The sequence below is a fragment of the Gekko japonicus genome, unplaced genomic scaffold, assembly GCF_001447785.1.
Source record: "Gekko japonicus isolate JY-2015 unplaced genomic scaffold, Gekko_japonicus_V1.1 scaffold213, whole genome shotgun sequence".
NCBI lineage: Eukaryota > Metazoa > Chordata > Lepidosauria > Squamata > Gekkonidae > Gekko > Gekko japonicus.
Window position 1 is genome coordinate 509,534 of NW_015172557.1, and position 21,122 is coordinate 530,655.

Consider the following 21,122-nt stretch of genomic DNA (forward strand, 5'->3'; position numbering starts at 1 on the left):
TCCTGGTTTGCAAGGAAGCATGGACCGTAGCTTTTTTTCTGTTGAGACTTTAATGGCAAACTGTGGTTTGCTACAAAACTGAAATTTGGCTGTGTACAAACAGGGAGGGTCGGGAGCATGTGCATGAAAATAGCGGTGGTAGAAAGGGCCATCAAGTTGTGGCTGAATCATGGCAACCCCATGAGGTTTTCAAGGCAAGAGATGTTCAGAGGTGCTTTGCCGTTGCCAGCCTCTGTGTCATGACCTTGGACTTCCTTGGTGGTTTCCCATCCAAATATTAACCAGATCTAACCCTGCTTAGCTTCTGAGATCTGATAAGATCGGGCTAGCCCAGGCTATCCAGATCAGGGCTGCATCTGAGAGTAGCCCCACCTATATCCATGCATTAGCAAACCACGGTTTGCCATTTCTTCTGGCTAATGTTTCAGCCTCATGTAAAGACTAGCCTAATAAATGTTAAAAGATTAGGCACCAAGTGTTAACTTGTAAACCAGATGCAATGATTTACCTTTCCGCAGAAAATATTACGTTGGGCTGATACAGCTAAAGTTAGATTTGGAAGCTAACTTGATTCGTTAAGTTTCAAGGGCACTTAATTGTAACTAGCCTGGTAGCTCAGTTGACACCAGTGTTTTAACATTGCACTGATTTGAAAGCTGAATGGGGGGATTTTACTATGACCCCTGTTTCTTAAAAGTGCTTCTTGTTCATTCCTTGTATGCCTCTTTGGGTGCTTGGAGAATGTTGATTCATAAATGTGAAAGAAAATGAATAGGAAAATCCCATCCCGAGCATGTAAATTGTATTTAGTCACTCAAACATCCAGCGTGCTGTTGCCACTTTGCTGTTGCTGGGGGGACTTGAGCAAGCTAGTTTCTTGTGTGACCTCTCCTAAACCAGTTTTTGTCATATTGAGCACCAGCTACTTTGCAGTGGAGCCCTTGCAAGTGGCAAAGGCAGCTGCAAACTTCTAAGTAGGGCAAGTCAGAACAGAGGTAGACAACAGGGATAGATGATCTGCAGAAATCAATCTGCACATTCCGTCTGGCACCAGCCCCTTGCAGAGGGGGGAAGAGAAAGAGGGAGGTTAGTCTGCAGGTTGTGGGTAATACAGATTGCATCTGTAAATGTTGATTCTGTGCAATATTGTTTAACATTTCTCCTATAGTAGCTCTGACCAGCAGAGTCCCCCACAAACTATCCCTTATCTAGGTCAACATCCAGTCAATGTGATCAATCAAGCTGCTTTATTAATTCTAGAGTTGAGAATTAGCTCCTTAGTGGGCCAGTAGTTACCCACCACCACCACACACGCTCAATCCATAAGCTCAGAGTGCTTACATTTTTTGAATCAGTTGTACTCTTTAATCTTGAAAACTGGGAGGTTGAGGGAGGAATTGTAGCATAGCGTGGACGATATGGGCAGGGGGCAAAAGTTGCAACTAGCAACTTAAGAACATAAATCTCTCTGGAAACCGGAGCAAGTTTTTCATGCTGCACGCAGGCTGCCATTAGTCTTGGGGAGGAAATGTTACAGGAATATACTAGAAACGAATTGTCGGCAGTTTCTGCAGGATGGCTCTCTTAACAGGGGTGGAGCTGAGTTGTACAGCCTACCCCTGCAACATGGCTTTAATAGTTGAGGGCCAGTGTTGCATAGAGGTTCAAATGCTCTCCTAGAGTCTGGGAGACTTGGGTTCAAATCCCCACTCCCCCGTGGAGCTCACTGAGTGACCCAGGGCTGGACACTCTGTCTCAGCCTAACCTACCTCACAGGGTTGTGACACATGGTGCTCTGAGCTCCTTGGAGGAAGAACGGGATGAAAATCTGTTAGAGGGATTGGGAATTCTTGGTGACTTAGGTCAGCCTCTGTAAGGGGAGACTTGGTGGGAGGCTCAAGTCCTGCCTGTTTTATGTGTGTGTGCTTTTAAACGAGGGAGGGAGGGAGCGGGGCCCGGAGCAGTGTCAAGCCTGCTGTGTTTTCTAAAATTCCCAAATAGCCCGAGGACAAAAAGGTTTCCAGGGCCTGGGACCTGCTTGCCTTCTGCAAAACACACACCAGCTTTGCTATAAAGGAGAGTGTCTAAGTAGTTCATACACCGTACCCTGGTGGTAGGCCTTTGCGGGCCAGTTGACCATCCCTGGACCTAGAAACAAGGCTCTGGGAATTACAGATCCTGAGGCTTTCTGGTGTATATAAACTTCTGCCGGATTGCATTGTGGGGGAGATAACTGTGACGGAACTAAAAAGTGAAGCTCAAGTTGGTTTGGGTACACAAGGGATAGTATAAAGTTTTGGACTTTAGAAGACAGAATGTTAATGGTGGCGATGCCAGAAAATAATAGGTGTTTCAGATCTCAGTGGGTGGGAAATGATGGGTGAGTTGCCCTTGCCACCTTTCATGGTGCAGTACTATGTAGAGTTACTCCAGTCTACATCCGCTGAAATAAACCAACTAAGCTAAGCTACATGTTGTGATTTGTAACATGACCTGTAGGCTCTGGGTTCCTCCAAACTAACGCGGAGATGGCAAGAAGAGGGGAGCTCATTTTCCAAGTGTCTGGGTTCGTGATTTTGATCAGAACAGTGGTGCATGTGGCGGGGACGGGGGCGGGCTTCAGCATTCCTGACTCAAACGAACCTTCCTTCTCTCATGCCCGGGAGAGTATCATTTGCCCCATTAAGGGCTGCAAATGTAGCCTATTCAGTCAGTCAGGTCAAGGGAAACTAGACCCTACACATTACGAATCATAACATGTAGTTTGGGCCTGAGACTGGAGTCACTCTGCATAGGATTGCACCATCAGTCTTGTGATGGGCTCCAAAACGTATCCGGGATAGTCAGTATATGAATGGAAGTACCCCGTTCCAAGTGTTGAAAGTTAATTGTAACACATATGTGTGCTTGAAAAGAATTTCACCTCCCATTTCAGCATGAAGCATCATCGTCTTCAATCTGTTTAAGAGCCAGTGTGGTTAGTGTCAGATGATAACCAGGCAAGACCTGGTTTCAGATTCTCATTTGAGATTATCTTTGGGGACCTTTGGGCAACTATTCTTCCAGCCTAGCCTACCTCAGAGGGTTGCTGTGAAGATAAAGCTGAGGATGAGAAAACCGTGTAAGTTGCCCTGACCTCCTCGGAGGAAGGATGGGACAAAGATGTCATAGATATTTGATGTCTTGTAGATGAATCTGATCAGCGTTGTGACTCCGTGATGCCACAGTGTTGGTAATTTGATCCCAGAAGAGCCCTGTTTTCGAAGTTTTGAGAAAACACAGCTGGCTGTGATGCATCTGCTGAGATAGGGCCACTAAACATAAAGAGAAGGCACCAAAAACAAAACTTGAAGGGGATCATTCAGAGAACATTTCCCCCCATCCGTTTTGCATCAAAAATATTTTCCTATATAAATTTAAAGTAATTCTGGCCAGAATCTTTTCGGTTATTGAACTAAATTCTTGTACTTAAGCTGTCAACCGTTTTGGTCCGGAAAACCCATATATTGTTGATTTTTTGGGTTTTTTTAAAAAAAACAAGCCTTCCATCCTCCTTGCCCACTTCCAGAAAGGAAATAAGCCTTCAACGAAGGTAGAAGGGGTGCCCTATCTGTATGGAAAGTAAGGCGGTGCATCTTTGAGCCTGCAGAGTTCAGGGCTTTTATCTCTCCTGCCCACAACTGATGTTCAGGGGCTGGTGTGTGGAATACTGGAAACCAGCCAAGGAAAGAATCACCACAGAGGCTGCAGAGTAGCAGAAAATGATTCCTCCAGCAAACCAGCCCTTCACGTTTAACAGCTCTGAGCATGATTCCAGGCAGCTGTCTGTGAATTGCAAGTTCTGTATGCGAAATCCTTGAGAACTGTGTGAGGTAGGAGGGGACTGACAACTCTAGAGGGCCAGGGGAACTGAGACCTTGTCTTTGTCCCTTCAGGGCTCAAAGTAGCTATCACTTAGTTTCATCTCATTTGGGGGAAATGTTAGGGTTGTGCATAGTATGGATTGGCCCTCCTCTTAGTACCAAATTTTCTGAACACCTCAAAAGTGGTGGGGTGATGGGGAGGGTCATAATTTGGAAAGGGAGGACGGCAGTGAGGCTGCTTAATCCTTCTCTTGATAAGCTCTTTTCCATTCCTGTACCAAACCTGAACCTAGGCTCTGGTTAAGAGGGGAGAAGTGGTGGGCATTATTTCACTATCCATGGCTTCTTTCTTGCCCATCCTCATCCTGGCCACACACCTTTTTAGATGTTCAGAGACTCAGACATTGGCGTCTCCCCTGAGTATCAAGCTTGGCCCCCAGTAAAACACCAAACTCAAGGTTTCCAGATATACTTCATGTCCATCTGCGATGCTTCCAGGCACAAGGGGAGTGCCCTCTGGCATAAGGAAGCACAAGCACAGGGTAGGCCCCAAAGTGCAGCTCCTTTCAAACTTTGGCAAGGTGTTTTCAAGCCTGCCTGGCCAGTCTGCTCGGTGTTTGCTGAGTGTCATCAGCTGCTTTCAAGTTGCTGATATGAAAAGGGAAGCTGCTTTTTTGAGGGGGGGGAGTTTGCAGGTTGTAAATAAAATCTTCTCTCAACTTTGCCAAGGAAACCTCTAGTGGGCAGTAAAAAGTGTCTTCGAATCATTGCCTCTAATTTGCAGAGAACCAAGAAACTCACAGAGATTAAAACAATAATAATAAAAGCATAATTAACAATCAGCTGGGAAAGTTGTCATGTTGGCAGCCCCCTGGGATAGGTTAGGCTGGGAGGATTTCAAGAAAGTGAGTTTGGGAAGCTGCCTGTGACCCATTAGAGAGAGCCTCGTTGACCAGCTGTTGGCTCCGGCAGGGTCACTCAGGGCTGCTTCCAGTCACTACTTCAAGACCCAGGTCACGAGCTCTCATCTTGGGGGTTACGAATGTTACACAGGGCTGATTAGGTGCAGGGGTTTTGTTGTTGCTATGAGGATAAAAGTGACTTGCTGAATGTGTAGTATACCGACTCTGTGTACACATCTGGGAATGTGCTAAGATGGCTCTCAGCCCACTTGTAATCCTTGCTAAGCTTTCTGTTTTCTAGACTAGTCCTTAACCTCTTCCTCCCCTCACTAGAATTGATCCCAGTATAAGTGGAATCTCCACGTAGTGGAGGAAGGACCCAGTGGTGCTTCTGCTTCCTCTTGATTTAGGCAAGAGAAGGAATTGCAACTTTGGGGGAATGCGGAAGCCTTCAGTACAAGGAGACCAGACACATCCAATAATTCCCGAGGCTCATCCATGTAATGGCGGCCCATGGATTTGTCGTTGTATCGGAATGCATCCAGGCTGGGTGCCTGTTTTTCTGTTGAAATGATGATGTCCTGGCAGGCCTATGCATGTATCTTTCTGTAAGCTGCTTCTACGCCATCAACAGACAAGCCAGCAAGGATGCCCAACTTCTGGGGAAGGGCAAATTATGAGATATTAAAATTAAGGCAGTGGCTTATAGATCCCACCCAATCTTAGGAAAGGGCTACCTTTCTCTTCGCAGCAAGCAACAGGACCCCCCTCCCCACAGAGGACCTACCGTGTCTAGGCATCTTGCCCTTTATTCAGGAGAAACTTAATGTTTGAATTGGTTTTTAGGGAAGCTTGGCTATGATGTGGAGAGGAGACAATTCTGGTATAAGGAAGGAGAAAACAGGTCTGTCCGATAACAGTTCAAAGGGGCTCATGAATCTGAAAGCATGCAGTAGACATACCTCTAATGTTCAGATATGTTAATGTGCTTTAGATCTTGTGGTTAAATCGTGGGCACCATGTTTGGTACAACCTACCTTGGCTCTCAGTGCCACTGTGGAAAGCTCCCAAGAAATTCAGCAACTCAGTATGAAGGGCAAATAATTTGGCGTGACTTTAGAAGTATAATTAATTTACTTATCTACATATTGCCATTAGAGTACACAAACTAGCTGTGATCAACAAGAAGCAGGCAGTGAACTCTACTGAACTTTGAAAGAGATCACCATTAATCTTTTGGTCTGAGAGTAAAGAAAGTGAATTCATCCCAAGGGGATTTTTCCCTCTCTCATAAAATTGCAAAGCACTTGGCAAGGACTCCGGAGAGCGACTTTGCTTCCTTGGGCTGTAATTCTGCTCAGACGACTGCTTGTAGCTGTGCTCGCCAAATAGTTAAAATAGTGGCTTGGAAGATCTGGAGTGACTTGCTGGCTGCTCACAACTTCTCTTCCCCCTGGAAAGTTGGGATTTCCAGCAGTCTCCAGCTTTCTGAAAGAGACTTGCCTGCTTTACCTCCCCAGTCTTTCTCTTGATGCTTCCTCATTGTTTCAGGCTCCTGGATGAACTCCCAGATTCAGTGACCAGGTGGGCTCCTCCAGGAACAAGCTGTGGTAAGGGACAAGCATTGGGTGCCTTTCCTCTGAGTATGAACCCAGAGTGCTCCGTTTTCTGGACATCTTACTGTCCATTTAGTTTTAATTATCAAATTGGTTTGTGCTTGTTATAGATGGTTTTTTCAAGAATTCTGCTGTCAGAGGGGGGAAATCAACAAAAGCCCCCCCCCAAAAAAACCCCACACAGAAATTTTAGACAGGATCTAACCCCTTGTATGTTATCACTCTGCTCAGCTAAGTACTGATGGAAGAAAACACAAGTATGATAAAACTTATTATCCTCCATGCTCAATGGTTTAATTTTGTTATCTTGAATCCCACCTAGAACTTCCACAGGCACAAGGGCAGTGGTCTTTGCCAATTCCCCTCTCCTGTGGGAGAGCACTGATTTTCCCCAGGCTATTCCTGGGGTCCTGCGGGAACAGCAGTGTGTGTGTGGGGGGGGGGGGCGGTATTTTTGTCTTTTTTCCTGAGACTCACATTCTCTAATCTACAAAGAACAGTATGCTCTTCTGTAGGTTCCCACTGTACATCATTTAGTTTTGAAATGTTGACCATCATAGAAATATGGTTTCCCAGTTACCTATTTCGGAGTGACTTCACAGCTAAACTTCAGTATCCATCTTTATAAATGGCCACTGAAAAATGATCAGGCAAGGCTATGGATGTACCTGGTTGCTTTCTAATTCAGAACCTAACTGTAGACTTGCCATATGAATGCTTGCTAACAAATAAAAATGTTTGACCCAGAAAGTTTGGAAGCCTTTGATCTCAAGCCAGTGAAACTTTGTGTGTTACAGGTGAAATAGCCACATTTTTGAAAACTGCTTCTGAATTAGCATATGATGAAAAGCCAGAGTATGAGATGATGAAGAAAATCCTCTTAAGTGGCCTGGAACAGAGAGGACATTGTTACGATCCTTTCAGTGTTATCACTGTTACAAGTGCTCTGACTGAACATGCAGCTAAACCCAGGAAAGTAAGTAATGAAACAAGAATGGTCAAGACCAGAAAAGTACCAGAAACTATGCTTTGAAATTAGATTCAGGTGGGTAGCCGTTTTGGTCTAAATAAAGCAATAAAACAGAGTTTGAGTCCAATGGCACCTTTAAGACCAAGGAAGTTTAATTCTGGGTACAAGCTTTTGTGTGCATGCATACTTCAGATACACTGAAAATGTATTCTGTGTTCTATTCTTTGAGATATGTTTGTTGTTTTATAAGCATTTTTCAGGGGGAGCATATTATTTTGGAGAAGACTACAAATAGCAAGTAGCATTTATCATTTGTAATAGTTAAGTAATGCTACTATCCTTCAAGAGTTACTTGTTTAACTTGCATAATGACCTGTTTACAGTTTGAGGATGGTTTTTCCTGCAACTCTTTACGCAAGGAACTAGCTGAAGATCTGAAACAGATACACTGGCAATAGTTGCTGTGTCTCAAATATATTTCTAAATTCTGATTTCCCTGGATTTGCTCAAAAGTTGGATATCAGCCCTTACGAAGGAGAAAACCACCGTAAGCTCTTTTGACCCACAGCCTATGGCCTCAAAGCCGCAGACCTGTGCAGATTTATTTACTTTCAGGACAGAGGGGGAAGTCAAGGATGGGGGAGGCCTGAATGCCAGGTGTCTCTTACGGAACAGCTTAAAAGTCACATTGCCTTTATTGGTGCAACTGTGTGCTTCTTTTTTTCACCTTCTGAGGGTGGCTTCTTTAAAATTCTTGGATTTCAGTGGTTTTGCTTGAGTTGAAGTGAGAATTCTCCTTTTCTGCCATTTTCCAGATCAGATCCCTTTGTTTTTAATACACTTATATCGATGTAATTAGCAGCATTGACTAAGCCTGATTAGAAATTTCCGGTATGGTTGTCTCTTGTATGGAGACGGCCGCAGCCTTCTGCTGATGTATGTTGAACGAGGCAGCACCGTGGCATCATTCACTTTCAGTACTCCTAGTGAACTTTGGACCGTCACTGGCAGACACAAGCCAAAAAATGCGGGATGCAAACTAATGTGACGGATCAGCTTCAAGATGAATGGTGATTCAAATCTCAGCGCACAGATGGTTCTGATTTGCTGACTTTTTTGTAGCTGCAGCAACTGAAGACATAAAATAGCCACCTAGTCATAAATTAGCTCTTTGGAAGCCAAACCTTGGCACCAGAGCTTTACAACCTTCAATTAGTAGCGAAAGAAGTATTTGAATGACTCCGGTATTGACATCTGTAGGTCTGCATAGTAATCATTCCTAATAGAAGAGAATGTCTGTTTGAGGGGCTTTTGCATGGCTAATTAACTACCAGTGAGAATATGTAATTTTTTCATGATCTCCCGATTGTCACCTTTCTCTCATGATACAATTACATTTTATTGTAGCGAGTGCCTTCGCAAACCCAATTGTCAGCACTATTTACGTTGTGTGGAAAAGCAGAACAAAAGTTCATGTTTAATAAAAAGCCACTGGATTTTGATCTTGGTAATTACAAAGACTTTTTCCCTCTGAGTTTTATAGACTTTGGTATTTTTTATCACTTTTACAACAAAGCAAAAAGCCATTTCTTTGACGGTATTTTGCTTGCTGTTGTGGTCACCATTTAATCTATGCTAATTTGAGCAGCAGCTTTCTTGTTTCTGCAATTTGTAGTTTTCTAAACTTAATTGAAATATAACAGTTGTGGCAGCTTTTTGTTGTTGTTAAAGCATCCACTGTCCAATGTGGATTTTGACTAATCTGGGTTTTCCCCCCAGTAAAAATGCAGATGTAAGAATTAGCCATTGACTATGAAAGCCAGAACAGTATGCCTCATGAAGTTGTTATAAGTTGGGTTGCATTTATTTCTTCAAAACTGTGCTACTGAAGGGAGAAGGTGAAGGTGTTTTTTCTGCTGTTTTAGAAAGGCATTTATTTCTCTTGATAATGGCTGGGATTCAGAAAACTACTTGGAGTGTGCTCAGCCCGGGAGCAGAGAAGTTTAAATCCCCCTTGGACTCACTGAATGGGTTCCGTGGTTTGGATCCTGGCTCATAGATGAGAGGCAAGCTTTGGCTGTGCTTACCCTTTTCTTCATGACAAAATTAGACTGGATTGTGGAGAACTTCACTACATCGTCTTCTTTGATGACACACCGTCTTTGTCCCTAAGCTGCCTTAGGGTTTTGAAAATTAGAAAGTGGGATGTAAATTTCTAATAAAATAAACACTGTATTTTAGGATAAGGCTAGAAGAAAACTAGAATGTCACTTGGGTTTTGCTGTGCTTTTGGGTTATTCAGAACGTAAAAGTGTTAAGACTTGTTACTTGTACTTCTGGCAAAGGGCATTATGTTACAAAGGTGCATGGAAACTGGAAGTGGTTTTGACTGTCTTAAAGCAACACATTAACTACTAAACCACAAGGCTGTGTGGTGTAGTGGTTAAGAGCAACAAACTCTAATCTGGAGAACTGGATTTGATTCCCCCACTCCTCCTCCTCCTCCACATGAAGCCAACTGGGTGACCTTGAGTCAGTCACAGTTCTCTCAGAGCTCTCTCAGACCCACCAACCTCACAGAGTATCTGTTGTGGGGAGAGGAAAAGAAGGTGATTGTATTCCACTTTGAGACTCCTTAAATTAGAGAAAAAAGCAGTGTATAAAAAAGCAACTCTTCTCTCTTCTGTGTGAAGAATGATCAGTCTAATATTTGTTCAGTTCAGGTACTAGACTTCTTAATGGAAAGAGGTCAGGTTTATTCCAGGTGTTCGTAAAAAACTTGTATACCAGCCAATGATAACTCCATAATAACTCTTTTATTTAAAATCACTCTAGTTACTCTAGTTACTCTTGAACAGATTAAGTGAACCAGAATCACAATTATACAGAAAACAGTAGCATATGTAAATGGGATTTTTAAATAAAAAGCATACATGTCCTCCTTTCTCGTAAATATTCTACATTTAAAGGGTAAACATTAATCTCTAAAATTCTGACCACAACCCAGCTTTGAGAGATCAGAGAGTGGTGAGGTTGTGGCATGGCTATCTTATACAGACACAGTTACATCAGCCTTGCATGACTTTTAAAAAAACATGTAATGCATTTTCTCTAAAGGTGTGAACATTCCAAAGAATAAGCATTGCAAATTTTGTTCTTGGATTGAAAATTGAAAATCAGCTGTATGAATAGACAATGCAACAAGGTTCCTTTTTACCTTCTACTTCAGCAGAAGATACAAAAACTATTCTTATTTACCTTCAAACTTAGCTTGGATATTGCTGCCAAGCAAGATGCTGATGAACTTTGATTGTAAGAAAATTGAGAAGTGCGACAGTATTTCCTGTTTGCAAGTGCATAACCCCATTTAAAGTCCATGAGCAAAGTGTCAATTATCACAGCTTCTGTTCCTTAGACAGAAGCAGAAACATTTTTAATGGCCAATAACAAGGTCAGAGAAAGCTGTGCTGTTTGCAGATGACTGGATCCTAGTCCTTATCTCCCTTGGCATTTTCATGGGGGATTTCTAATATTCTCTTTCATTATAGAATGAAATGCATACTTTTATCATCTCTAGCTTGAGATGTTTTTTAGCTCAGGAGAATTTTAAAACAGCCATGTGATGCGAGTCACTAGTAAATTGAGGATGAAAACAGTGAAGTCCTCTTTCTGAAGAGTTCAGATTTCCCAGCACTTTGGTGTTTGGAAATACTGGGCTTCACTCAACTCTGCATGTGAATAAGATACATACAAAGTAATGAAGGGAATAAGAAACAGCTTCCAGATGGTGGGACCACTTAACTTCCATAGGTTGCTACATGACTTCAGCTGTAGGCTTGGAATATATTTAAGTTACTTACTGGTTACCATTTTAACTGCTTAAATACCCTTCTCCAAAAGGGATATTGCCACATTTATCAGTATGTCATGAGTTTGTTGGTAGAATCAGCTGTAGCCTGCAAAATGTCTTAGCTGCATTCACCTACACGTTATTCACGTTATTTATGCAGCGTATTCGCATCTGCTCAGCAGGAGTATGTACCACTGACAAAGATGCCTCATGAAACATTCCTTCCCCTGTGCAGGAGAAGAAACAGCAGGAACCTTTCCATTGTTATTTATTTACCTTTGTTATTTATTCACTTTTTCGCCCCCATGGGAACCCAAAATGATTTACAATGTTTTCCATTTTATTCTCACAACAACCCTATGAGGTAGGTTAAACTGAGAGAAGTGACTGGCCTAAGATCACCCAGCCAGCTTCCCTGGCAGACTGTGGATCCAAAACTGTCTCTCTCAAATCCTAATCCATTACACCACCTTCACTCGCTGAGAGGAGGACATCTTGCTGGGTGTTTCCCACCCTATCCTTAGGGAGGCAAGAACCAAACTTTACTTCCTGTCCTCTCGGTGGGACACGCCCATCAACTCAGTTTAGTTCCTGCCTCGTTAGGGAGAGCAGCTCATCATTGGAACGCGTGCTTTGCAGCATTTTCCCCTTGATTTTTCTTTTCTGACTTATTCCTAATCTTAAAAAATTTTCTTAACTATTTCCTTGATCCTTCACCTTTATTTCTAATTACCGCCTCCCCGAACGGGGTATGTCGGATAGGGAAGACTCTGACAATTTTTTCTCTGAAGATGAGACGGGAAGAATTTCTTTCAGCTCAGCGCACCTCTAATTCAGCCACAGCCATGTCTAATACTCCCGCTGCCGCGGCGAGTTCTTCCGCACCAAAAGACACAGGCGCTAAAAAACAGCCCTGCTCTCCCAACACTGAGTACGTTGCGGGCGCCATTTTGAATCAAGTGGCAAAGTGCACTCACCCCGAACAAGGGGTAGAAGGCTACGGGGCAGCTTTCGCTGCTTCCATAAGCCAAGGCTCAAACCCTGAGGGGGTCCCAAGCTTCGGTGGATCGCTGCAATGGCGCTCCTCCTGCCGGTCTACTTGTGAGTAACACTGGTTGGGGGGGAACCCTCTCTTAACACCAGATGTAATCCAATTCTTTAGAGAAACGATGAGAGAGGAGCTAGCTACCCTGCGCAGGGACTCCCAGGGGAATCGTTCCCAGATCCCCGCCTCCCAACCCAGCCACTACCCCCAGGGGGAGTTTGGTCATGACTGCTCAGAGGACCACAGACCCCGCTGGCCAACAACGGCAGCTAGAAAGAGCCACCATTGCTCCTTGAGCGCAGACCCCCAGTGGGATCTGTTTCAGACGGAGGAGAGTGAAATAGGAGGAAGGCGAGTTCCTCTCGGATGAGGAGGAAGAAGAGGAAGTGGAGGTCCCTGACCCTTCCATGCGCTTTTTTAAACCTGAGGAATATATGTACTTGCTCAAAAAGACCATGTCCACCTTAAAGCTTATTCCTAGACCTAAAGCAGATGACACAGCCAATGATGAATCCCCTCTTTGGGGATTCCTTAGACAAAATCCTTGTAGAAACAAAGGATAAAAAGAAAGCCATGCCACGTTTGCTGGGAAGAGCAGACAGGCGAGGTATGGGCAACTTCTCATTTCGAGGTTCAAGGTCTTCCTACAGATTCAATAGAGATGGGAGACGCCCCTTCTGGGGGACCTCGAGACAAAACTTCAGATGCAACCCTTTCCACAACAGGCCGGGCAGCTCCTTCCCTCCAAGAGACAATAAGTCTGGGAGAGGAAATAAATCCTCCACTGCATGACTACGAATCAGTGCCTGTGGGAGGACGTCTGCTCATGTTTCATCGAGCTTGGGTAGAGTCTAACACAGATGCCTGGTCCAGGGAAATTACGGCAAACGGATATTCCATCCAATTTCAGAGCAAACCCCCGGACTGCTACGTCCTCTCTTCACTTATAAAACACCAAGACAAACTGCAAAGAAAAACAGGTAACTGATTATCTTCGAGTGGTCATCTCTGCATTCACACCCATGGGATTCAGTGCACATGCGCTGGATCGATCGCCATTGTAGCAAGCTCTTTAACGGATTTTCGCGCCCAGACCTCAGGCATGCGAAGGAACCCCACCGCACATGCCCAGAGGGGAGGGCGCGGACATCCCACCAGTTCCTGCAAACCGCCGCAAATCAACCCCTATTGAAAATGTAGAAGCTGACAGCAGCGGGGAAGGAGGGCGGGTGGTGTGAATGCACAGATGACCACTCGAAGATCATCAGTTACAGGTAAGCAACCTGTTTATCTTCGACATGGTCTCTGTGCTTCACACCCATGGGAGATTAGTGAGCAGTGGCCTACCTGGAGGAGGGTGCTGGCAGGTCCTTACTGCGTAGCCGAAGATAGAATGTGACGTCCCATGTTGGTATTAGAGTTCTTCCAGACGTCTAGGGCGTAGTGCCTTATGAAGGTGTTAGGCGTAGCCCATGTAGCGGCTTTGCAAATGTCCGTTAACGGAACTTGCTGGAGGAAGGCAGTGGAAGTTGCAACAGCTCTTTTGGCCTCCTGAAGATGTACATGGTCTCCATTGTCTGTCAGGAGACTGACGACTTGGGGTACGCTTTGCCAGGGTCTAGATCAAGTGCGAGGACGGTATTGTTGCCTCGTGGATGGTATCGGTAGTGCTGTGGAAGAGACCAAGGCCATCGAAAGGGAGGGTTTCGCCATAAGACCTAGTATCTTGCGGAAGATTGGTATTCTGTAGCCAGGAATGTTTCCTTAAAGCTATTGCAGAGGCCATCGTTCTTGAGGATGCGTCTAGGGCATGGTTTGAAGTGTTGATCTGCTGTTTTGCCAACACCATGCCTTCCTTCCAAATAACTCTGGCTGCCTGAAGCTTGTCTTCGGGAAGATGAGTTAGGATTTCAGAAAACCTCTCCCACAGAGTGTATTGATATCTGCTCATGCAGGCTAGGTAATTAGTAGTTTTCACTCCCAACGCTCCCGTGTAGTAGAAGCGTTTGCTGAATGCATCCAATTTCTTACTTTCCCTGTCAGAAGGTGCAGAGTGTGTAGACTTGGAGGAGGATGTTACAACCATTGAGTTTGGCTGAGGGTGGGAGAATAAAAATTCAGCTCCGGTCTCCTGAACTCTGTACACGTGGTCCAGGCGTCTTGTTGACACTGGGGCTGATGAAGGCTTTTCCCATGGTGCTTTTGCGGCTTGTAAAAGGAGCGTAGACATGGGTAGTAAAGTAGTGGAGGTATCCAGTTGCACGATATCGAAGAGTGCATCTGTCACCTGCGGCTGATGTTGGACGACTGAGAGGCCTAAAGAATGAGCCATTCTCTTGATGAGGTCCGTAAAAAACGTGAGATTGTCGGATGGGGATATAGGCAGATCATCTGCGACAGCCTGGTTAGGAGACTTGTGGTCAGGAGAGGTGTGAGCCTCAGAGGCTTCCGAGTCATCTTCCACAGAATCAGAAGAATCCTGATCTGGAATTTGGACTGGAGTGACCTCTGTTAGAGTGGTTGAGGGTTTTGGTGGCACGACTTGGGGATTGGGAGGACGACTGAGTTCCGGAACATGGTGGGAAGGATTGTCGGCCGGAGGACAAGACAGAGATGCTAAATGTCTTGATTTGTAGGGCAACCTCGATCTGTGGGCAGAGCAGGATGAATAACGATCCCAGTCGGAATAACCCGCCAGAGTCAGCCAAGGCATGGATGGTGGATAAGCCCCATAGAGATACCTCAGTTGGCGTTGATCCCAAGACAGAGGTGGGGGGGTAGAAAGACTCGGGGGGATCGACTTCCGGATCGTGGGCATCTCGGAGACAAAGCGACAGCCTGCCTTTGAGAGCGGTCTGCATAATCGCGGTCATCGATATCGACAGGATCGAGATGCAGACGTGGAGGGTGACGCTGTGTGGTAGTAGAGGCGTGTCAATTCCGACATGAATCGATGTCAGGAGCCTCTGACACAGTCGATGTCGATGACGGGGATGGAGAGGGAGAAGGCTCTGCATCCATGTGATGACTTAGGAGCTCTACCGTCTCGATATCGGAGTAAGGATGCTCCAGTTGTTGTATAGGGGAGTCCAAGAGTTGAATGGTCAGTATCGGTGGAGGGGGGTGGACCTCCGGTATCGATACTGCCGTTGGAGTGGGAGGCACTTTAGGGGCATCACCCAGTGCAGACACCACTACCTTCCCCTTCTTTGCCACCTTTAGGGACTTAGAGGAGTTCTTTTTTGCGGACTTTTGCTCCTTACTTGGCTTGGACTTCTTCTTCACCGGTGTGGAAGTGGAGGATTGCGCCTTCGATGCCAGAGCCATAGATGTTGATGGTCTCTCAGACTCCATCACTGAGGGGGGGTGTAACTCCAACTCAAGTAGCGCCACTTTAAGGCGCACAGCTCGGTTTTTTCATGTCTGGTTCGAAAACCTCGCACAGTGCCGGCAAGACTCAGTTCGGTGAGATTCCCCCAGACAAAAAATACAGAGGTGGAGCAAGTTTACTGCCACAACCTTTACAACGGTTAAAAAAGCCCCACTTCTTCTCCATAAAAATTAAAAAGGAAGAAGAGAGAAGGGGGTGGGGGAAGCCTGAAGGCCAGACTGAGGTAACTGGCAACTTTCCCCTCAACGAAAAACAACTTTTTAAAAAAGTTTTTTCTGAAGAACAAATAAAGAAAGTTAGAAAAAGGAAGGAAAAAATCCGAAGAGCCGTGAGGCAAATAGCCAAAAAAGCGAACTGATCAGACCGACAGAGAAAAGGTCTTTCCAATGCGGCGGTAAGAAAGGAATTGGCGGGATGTCCGCGCCCTCCCCTCTGGGCATGCACGGTGGGGTTCCTGCGCATGCACGAGGTCTGGGCGTGAAAATCCATTAAAGAGCTTGCTACAATGCCGATGTCCTATGGGTGTGAAGCACAGAGACCACGTCGAAGATCTCTGGATGCTGTGCAACATCTGGCCAGCATCTTAGCCATCGAGCCTGTCCCATTCGATCAAAGGGGACAGGGTGTTTATTCGATCTTTTTCACTGTTCCCAAAAGGAACGGCAGCTGGAGAGCCATACTGGACTTAAAATACCTAAACAAATTTGTCCACTTATGCCGCTTTCGCATGGAGACTCTTCGCTCGATAGCAGAGGCTCTCCAACCGGACGAATTCCTAACGTCGGTTGATCTACAGGAGGTGTACCTCCACTTTCCCATCTTCGCCAGACACAGACGTTTCCTTCGGTTCTGCGTCCAGGGACAACACTGGCAGTTCCGTTTGGTCTTTCCACCACTCCCAGGGTATTCTCCAAGATGTTGATCCATCCGGTTGTCCTGCTGAGGGAACAAGGTGTCCATGTCCATCCATATCTAGACGACCTCTTGATTCGCTCCGCCTCTCGCCTCAAGTCAATCCAGGATACAGAGGCCACTGTACATTGCCTTCAGGCACATGGTTTCTTGGTGAAGAGCTGCCTTGTTCCGTCTCAAACATTAGAACACCTAGGAGTGATTTTGGATACATCACAAAACAAGATGTTTCTACCCAAACCCAAGGCAGAGACGATATGCAACCTTTGCAAGCAGATCATCAGGGGCAGACGTGCCTCACTCATGACCCTGGCCAGACTGATGGGTCTCTTCATCTCTTGCATCGATACGGTTCCATGGGCCTGTCTTCACTCAAGGCCTTTGCAACAACTTCTAAGACCCTTCCAACACAAGATTTTGGGTCGCGTAGACGTTCCCATAGACATTCCTTCTGTAGTAAGATCCAGCATGACCTGGTGGACCAAAACGTCCAACCTCCTGAGAGGCCATACATATTACATGACACACTGGGAATAGATAGTCACAGATGCAAGCTTGATGGGTTGGAGCGCGGTCCACCTCAATGTTCCCTCTCGAGGCCTGTGGTCCACTCACAAGAGCAAACTATCGATCAACGTTTTGGAGCTCCGGGCTGTCAGGCTGGCCCTACTTCAATTCCATCACCAAGTATCGGGACTTCATGTGTTGATCCGAGCAGACAACATAGCAACCAAGTCATATATCAACAACCAGGGCGGCTCCAAATCGACCCACCTACGCAAGGAGGCCACGCTCCTCTTCATGTGGGTGGAACACAACCTTGCCTCCATCAAAGCAGAACATATCAGGGGCTCCCTGAATACCGAGGCCGACTGGCTCAGCCGTTGCCAACTACAGGAGGTGGGGTGGTCTATACGGAGAGACCTCTTTCTGATGATAGTGGAGAACTTCAGCCTACCAGATGTGGACCTATTTGCCTCCCCACTCAACTTCCAGGTTCCCCGGTACTTCACTCGGTTTTATCACCAAGAGACGGAAGCAACGGATGCCCTGACATCCCCCTGGCCCCCAGGTCTGATGGGTGTCTGAACTGGGAGCGCTGTCAGCTGGCCCACATTTTTGTATTTTTCATACAGACAAAGTTGTTCTGATTCCCGACCCCACCTTTCAACCTAAGGTCAATACCCGGTTCCACAGATCTCAGGAGCTCTGTCTTCCCTCCTTCTGCCCGAACCCTACTCGCGCACAGGAGCGTGTATGGCATTCACTGGACGTCCGTCATGCCCTGAAAGTGTTCCTACATCGAACCAGGGCGTTTCAAAAATTGAGTCTCTATTCATCTCGATTTCTCCCCCTAATAAGGGCTCTAAGATGTCCAGCTCCACAATCAGCGCTACCCTCAAACTGTGCATCGCTGAGGCTTACAAGGCACAAAAGTTGGTCCCTCCAACAATTATTACCGCTCACTCCATCCGTAGTGCTGCCACCAGCGTGGCCTTCTCTAATCAAGTATCAGTAGAGGAAATATGCAAAGCCGCTACATGGTCTTCTGTCGCTACCTTCACAAGACACTACAAGATTGATGTTTTTGATTCAGCTGATGCGGCCTTCGGCAGACAAGTCCTTCAGCAAAGCCTAACAGATTAGACAATGGCCCACCCATAATTCATGGACACTGCTCTAGAAGGTCCCAGCAAGATGTCCTCCTCTCAGAGGGAGAATGGACCATTGGTACTTACCCGTGAAGGGCCCTTCTCCTCTGAGAGGAAGGAGGACATCTTGGGCACTCCCAAGTCATCGTCTCCTTTTTCTCCTTTATCTGTCTTATTTTACTATATTTCACTTATCTCGTGGCATATGTCTTATCTATGCCTGTGTGACACATGTAATCCTTCCTGTTCTCTTTGCTACCTTGCTGCACGAGTTACGATGTCGATTGCTTTTACAGTTGTATTACCAGTTTACTGCTTTTCGGAGTTCCTAACTGAGTTGATGGGCGTATCCCACTGAGAGGACAGGAAGTAAAGTTTGGTTTCTGCCTCCCTAAGGATAGGGTGGGAAACACCCAGCAAGATGTCCTCCTTCATCTCAGAGGAGAAGGACTCTTCACGGGTAAGTACCAATGGTCCATACTCCAATGCAAATGAAAAATCCTTGAAGTCCTTTGTGAGAGAAAGGGGCTGGTAGTAGACATGAGCAGAATCCAGCTAGTAAGCTATGGCAATGTTTGTGGACTCGCCTTTATTTAAGAGATTACTTCCATTGGACTAGTCCCATGTATGTTGAGAGACAGATAAGCAGTATTGTGGTACAGACATTGCAACCCAATTTAGAGGTCAGATCACCTCACTAAAGGAAGAAGTCCTGACTATTTTCTATTATTGCAGTGTTTCTAGTTAATGTCAGTATCTAGAATGATAAAACTTATTTAGATATAGTTAATAAGAGCTTAATTGACAGAGACTTATTGGTTTCACAGTCAGTAAAGGTTAATGACATTCATCTAGAGTTCTTAAAAAATTCTTGAAACAATTTTTACAGTAAGTAGGTCTTGCCTTAGGACAGTGCAACTGCCGTATTCCTTGTTAAAAGCTAAACAGAACTGGTATCGGTAGTTTATGTTTTTTACTATTTCTATAGCTGTTCTCATTTCCTTGCATGGTTGTATTCCTAGTGATTCCTTCACTAGAAGTGCAAAGTCCTGTTATGCAAATACCATTTGTTCTAGAAGAACTTGCTTAAGGCACCCCTGCCAGCCTCATTCAGGTAAACAGAACTGTGCAGTATCGGCAGTGCTTCGTAGCATGTGCCCAGGAAAGGGGGGTCACAGAATGTGTATGTTTAACAGACAGATTTGCCAAAGCTGACTCCAAAACCAGGGAAAGAAACAAAGGAGAACAAGAAACTTGCCTATCAGAGAAAAGCCCCTGTGAGAACACAAGATGAACAGCTGCAGGTCCAAGTGAGCAAGCCCCTTCAGACTCAAGTGAGTTGACTGCTTTTTAGTGTTGCTTTAAATGGTACACGGCTTTCTTGAACCTTTGCTTGCCCAGCTCTGCTGCCCTGGCTCCCTCCCCCCCTGCTCCTGGGAAGTGCAGATGAGAAACAGAGAGGGACAGCAATGGAAGGTTATTGGTTTATTTGAGAAATTAAGTTTTTCTGTGTGCGGGGAGCTCTTAATAGGAGGTGCTTTTGGACGAAAAGTGTGCCCCCAGTCTATGCATTTTAAAAGTTGAACAGGATGGTGAATCTGTGCCTTATTCGTGAACACTGGAACCTGTTTACACATCCACTTTGTATGGTGCTGCTCAAATTGTAGTTCTTTCAGTTTAGACGTTTCATAGGATTATTCTCTGACATGCTCAGACAGTTTGAGAAAACTAGGCTTAATTTATACAGGGCAGAACTAAATCCCCTACCTGCATGCATACCCATTTATAAGTGTACTTAGACCAATGGCACACTTGCCTTGCCATCATCCTTGGTATAATAATGCCACTGCCAAGTTAATTAGCACAAGTGGCAAGTACATTTAAACGTGTTTGGGCATATGTAGAACATTTGTACAGGCATGGGCTTCCTTTTGGCCCTGTCCGCATGTATCTCCTTCAGCATGCCCAATGGTCCCAAATCACACTTAAAGCTCACTTTTCTGTTTAAATATAGTACAGGGGTTTTTTTTTTGGGAGGGGTAGATTTGAAAATTCAGCTGTGGCTGATCTACAGCTCTATACATGACGTGCACCTAATAAGTTCAAATGCTCTTTCCCCGGTACATTGAAAGCCTACATGCTGGATCTGGACAGAGGATTGGACATTTATATTACAACAAAATTAAGAAAGTAATTGAGGGCTATAAGCTACAGCAGAAGTAAGTTGGGCTTACCAATCAATTACTGGCCTCCAGACCAATGTCTCTAGCTAGGCATCAAAAGTTGGTAGATATATGGCCAGTCCTTAGATTATAACAGCTGTTTCCAGCAAGACACCAATTGCATGACGTTGCAGAGACTATTTCCATGCCTTGCAGTTTCACCCAAAGCAAGGTCCCCACAATATTAGCTCAGTCTCTCTCTTGTAGATATTACGATATAGCAGCCTTGTACCAACAGAAACCTTAAGCAGCAGTGAATGAAACTGCAAAAGATTTGGCATATCAGTTTAAATGGTAGTTCCACAGTACAGCTAACTTCAAAGAAAGTTTAAAATGCTGTATAATGCAGATGTAAGAAAGGTTTCTACAGTGTAGCAGTCAGCAACATACATTTACATTCAGATATACATGCACATACAATAACCCTAATTGTAAATCTTTCTTTCTTTCGCTATTGATGCTACCCACATCTGTTTGGTTCCCCCCCTCCCCGATAGCTATGAGACATCAAGATACCAGCTCTAAATGTTTGTGGTTCAACTGCATTAAAGGATGGAAACCTTATTTGTTCTTCAGGAAAGAAAAGAACCTCCACCTGAGATGTGTCTATTCCACAAGAACTTCCAGAAAATTGAAGAAAAATCCATGCAAAATGGAATTACTTATCCACCAGTCTGTCAACCTTTGCTTAGCTCTTCC

The 21,122-nt window shown here is 45.1% G+C and overlaps 1 protein-coding gene across 1 annotated transcript in view; it reads left to right on the forward strand.

Moving 5' to 3' along the window:
• VRK2 (vaccinia related kinase 2) overlaps nt 1-21,122 on the forward strand; it is a 68,009-nt gene that overhangs the window by 46,715 nt on the left and 172 nt on the right. The window contains exons 10-13 of the mRNA XM_015421202.1: nt 6,317-6,375; nt 7,179-7,357; nt 19,398-19,535; nt 21,000-21,114. Of these exons, the coding sequence (XP_015276688.1) occupies nt 6,317-6,375; nt 7,179-7,357; nt 19,398-19,535; nt 21,000-21,114 (491 nt within the window). The remainder of the gene's footprint in view (nt 1-6,316; nt 6,376-7,178; nt 7,358-19,397; nt 19,536-20,999; nt 21,115-21,122) is intronic.